The sequence below is a fragment of the Piliocolobus tephrosceles genome, chromosome Y (assembly GCF_002776525.5).
Source record: "Piliocolobus tephrosceles isolate RC106 chromosome Y, ASM277652v3, whole genome shotgun sequence".
Taxonomy (NCBI): Eukaryota; Metazoa; Chordata; class Mammalia; order Primates; family Cercopithecidae; genus Piliocolobus; species Piliocolobus tephrosceles.
Genome location: NC_045456.1, coordinates 17,407,859 through 17,409,393, shown reverse-complemented (window position 1 = coordinate 17,409,393; position 1,535 = coordinate 17,407,859). Strand labels below are relative to the sequence as shown.

The 1,535-nt window shown below is 57.9% G+C and overlaps 1 protein-coding gene across 1 annotated transcript in view; it reads right to left on the bottom strand.

The window, feature by feature from the left end:
- The window catches only part of LOC111528506 (testis-specific basic protein Y 1-like), an 11,698-nt gene extending 10,737 nt beyond the window's left edge, over window positions 1–961 (bottom strand). Inside the window, exons 1-2 of the mRNA XM_026451803.2 lie at window positions 358–961; window positions 7–167 (exon numbers count right to left, since the gene is read on the bottom strand). Coding sequence (XP_026307588.1) covers window positions 7–167; window positions 358–459 — 263 coding nt within the window. The 5' untranslated portion in view covers window positions 460–961. The remainder of the gene's footprint in view (window positions 1–6; window positions 168–357) is intronic.
- Window positions 962–1,535: the final 574 nt, after the last annotated feature.

The window sequence follows — 1,535 nt, the reverse complement described above, 5'->3', positions numbered from 1 at the left end:
TGGTGCTGAGGGAGCTCCTCCTGGCTGGGCTGGTCACTGGGGCCGGGGGCCGCTGGCCCGCTCCCCACCTCAGGGGCCGCCGCCACCGCCGCCATCTTGCTCGCGGCCCGTGTCTTCTTGCCCCTCCGTCCACGAGCTGCTTTTCCCTTCTTGGCCGCCCGGGTAGCCTGGAAGGACAACAGGGAGATCCCAGAAGGGCTCTGGTTGAGGGAAGAGGCTGGAGGAGGCTGGGAACAGGGACGTTTCCTCAGAGGCGGGCGGGCCGGGCTGGGGGGCTGTGCCAGGGGAGGACGGGAGAGGATTCTGGTGAGGAAAGAGCAAGGGGAAGCCGAGGAGGAGCTTGGGTGGGTCCCTCACCTTCTTCTTCGGGCTGCTGGAGTCCTGCTGCGGAGACAACTTCCTCTTTTGGGTCTCCTTGGGCTCGGCCGGGGATCCCGAGGCTTCCGGCTTCGGACTCATCTTCCACAGCTCAACGTCTCCCAACGGTCAACCGCAGGCCGCCTGGTGTCCCCGTATATACCCCTCCCGCGGTCTCGGGACAATAGGCGACCACGTCCCTGAGCTGTGATTGGTCAGCACCCCACTCCCCAGCCAATGGTAGCCCTGGGCGGGAAGGGTGGCCTTCGACGTCACAAAGCGCCATCACGACCTGACTGAGGAAGGTGGCGGGGGAGTGCCATCTGATGAGGAAGGCAGGGTGCGCTGGTTGGAGAAAGGGAGACTTGGGTTAGCGCCCCTAAGGATAGTTCCCCAACTGACATGGCACCCCTGCTAAATGCCCCATGTTCAATTTTGGCAGATCACGTGGAACGGGAGGCTATTTCTGCCACATGTTTCCCCCGGACCCCCCACTCAGTGGTACATTCTGCTCCTCCACACCTGCCATCATTACCCAGTTTCTGTGTCACCTACCTAAAATCCCTCCACGCTAACTGGGACGGGTTTGGGGCTATAGAAAGACGTCAATTGACCAGGCACAGTGGCTCACGCCTGTAATCCCAGCACTTTGGGAGACCCAGGCGGGTGGATCACCTGAGTTCGGGAGTTTGAGACCAGCCTGAGAAACCCCGTCTCTACTGAAAACACAAAATTAGTCAGGCGTAGTGGCACATGCCTATAATCCCAGCTACTCTGGAGGCTGAGGCAGGAGAATCGCTTGAACCCGGGAGGCGGAGGTTGCAGTGAATCGAGATAGCGCCATTGCACTACAGCCTGGGCAACAAGAACAAAACTCTGCCTCAAGAAAAAAAAAAAAAAGCTGTCCATCAATCATCCCTCTCTCCTACAAATTCCTCTGCTGCACCTTGAGGACCATTCACTTCTTGGATGCGATCAAAGAACTTTTCCATCTCACTTCCTTCTCCCAGCGTCCACATGGTGCCCCTCAATGTTTCATTCTCATGGTTTAAAGCACTGGCTTCAGGCGGTGAAGATCAGCAAACACACTCGCTCAGCTGGGTCTGTATCAAGCTGGGTTCCTCAGAGAAGGAGAAACTAAGCCAACAGGATATTTGTGTGTGTGTGTGTGTGTGTGT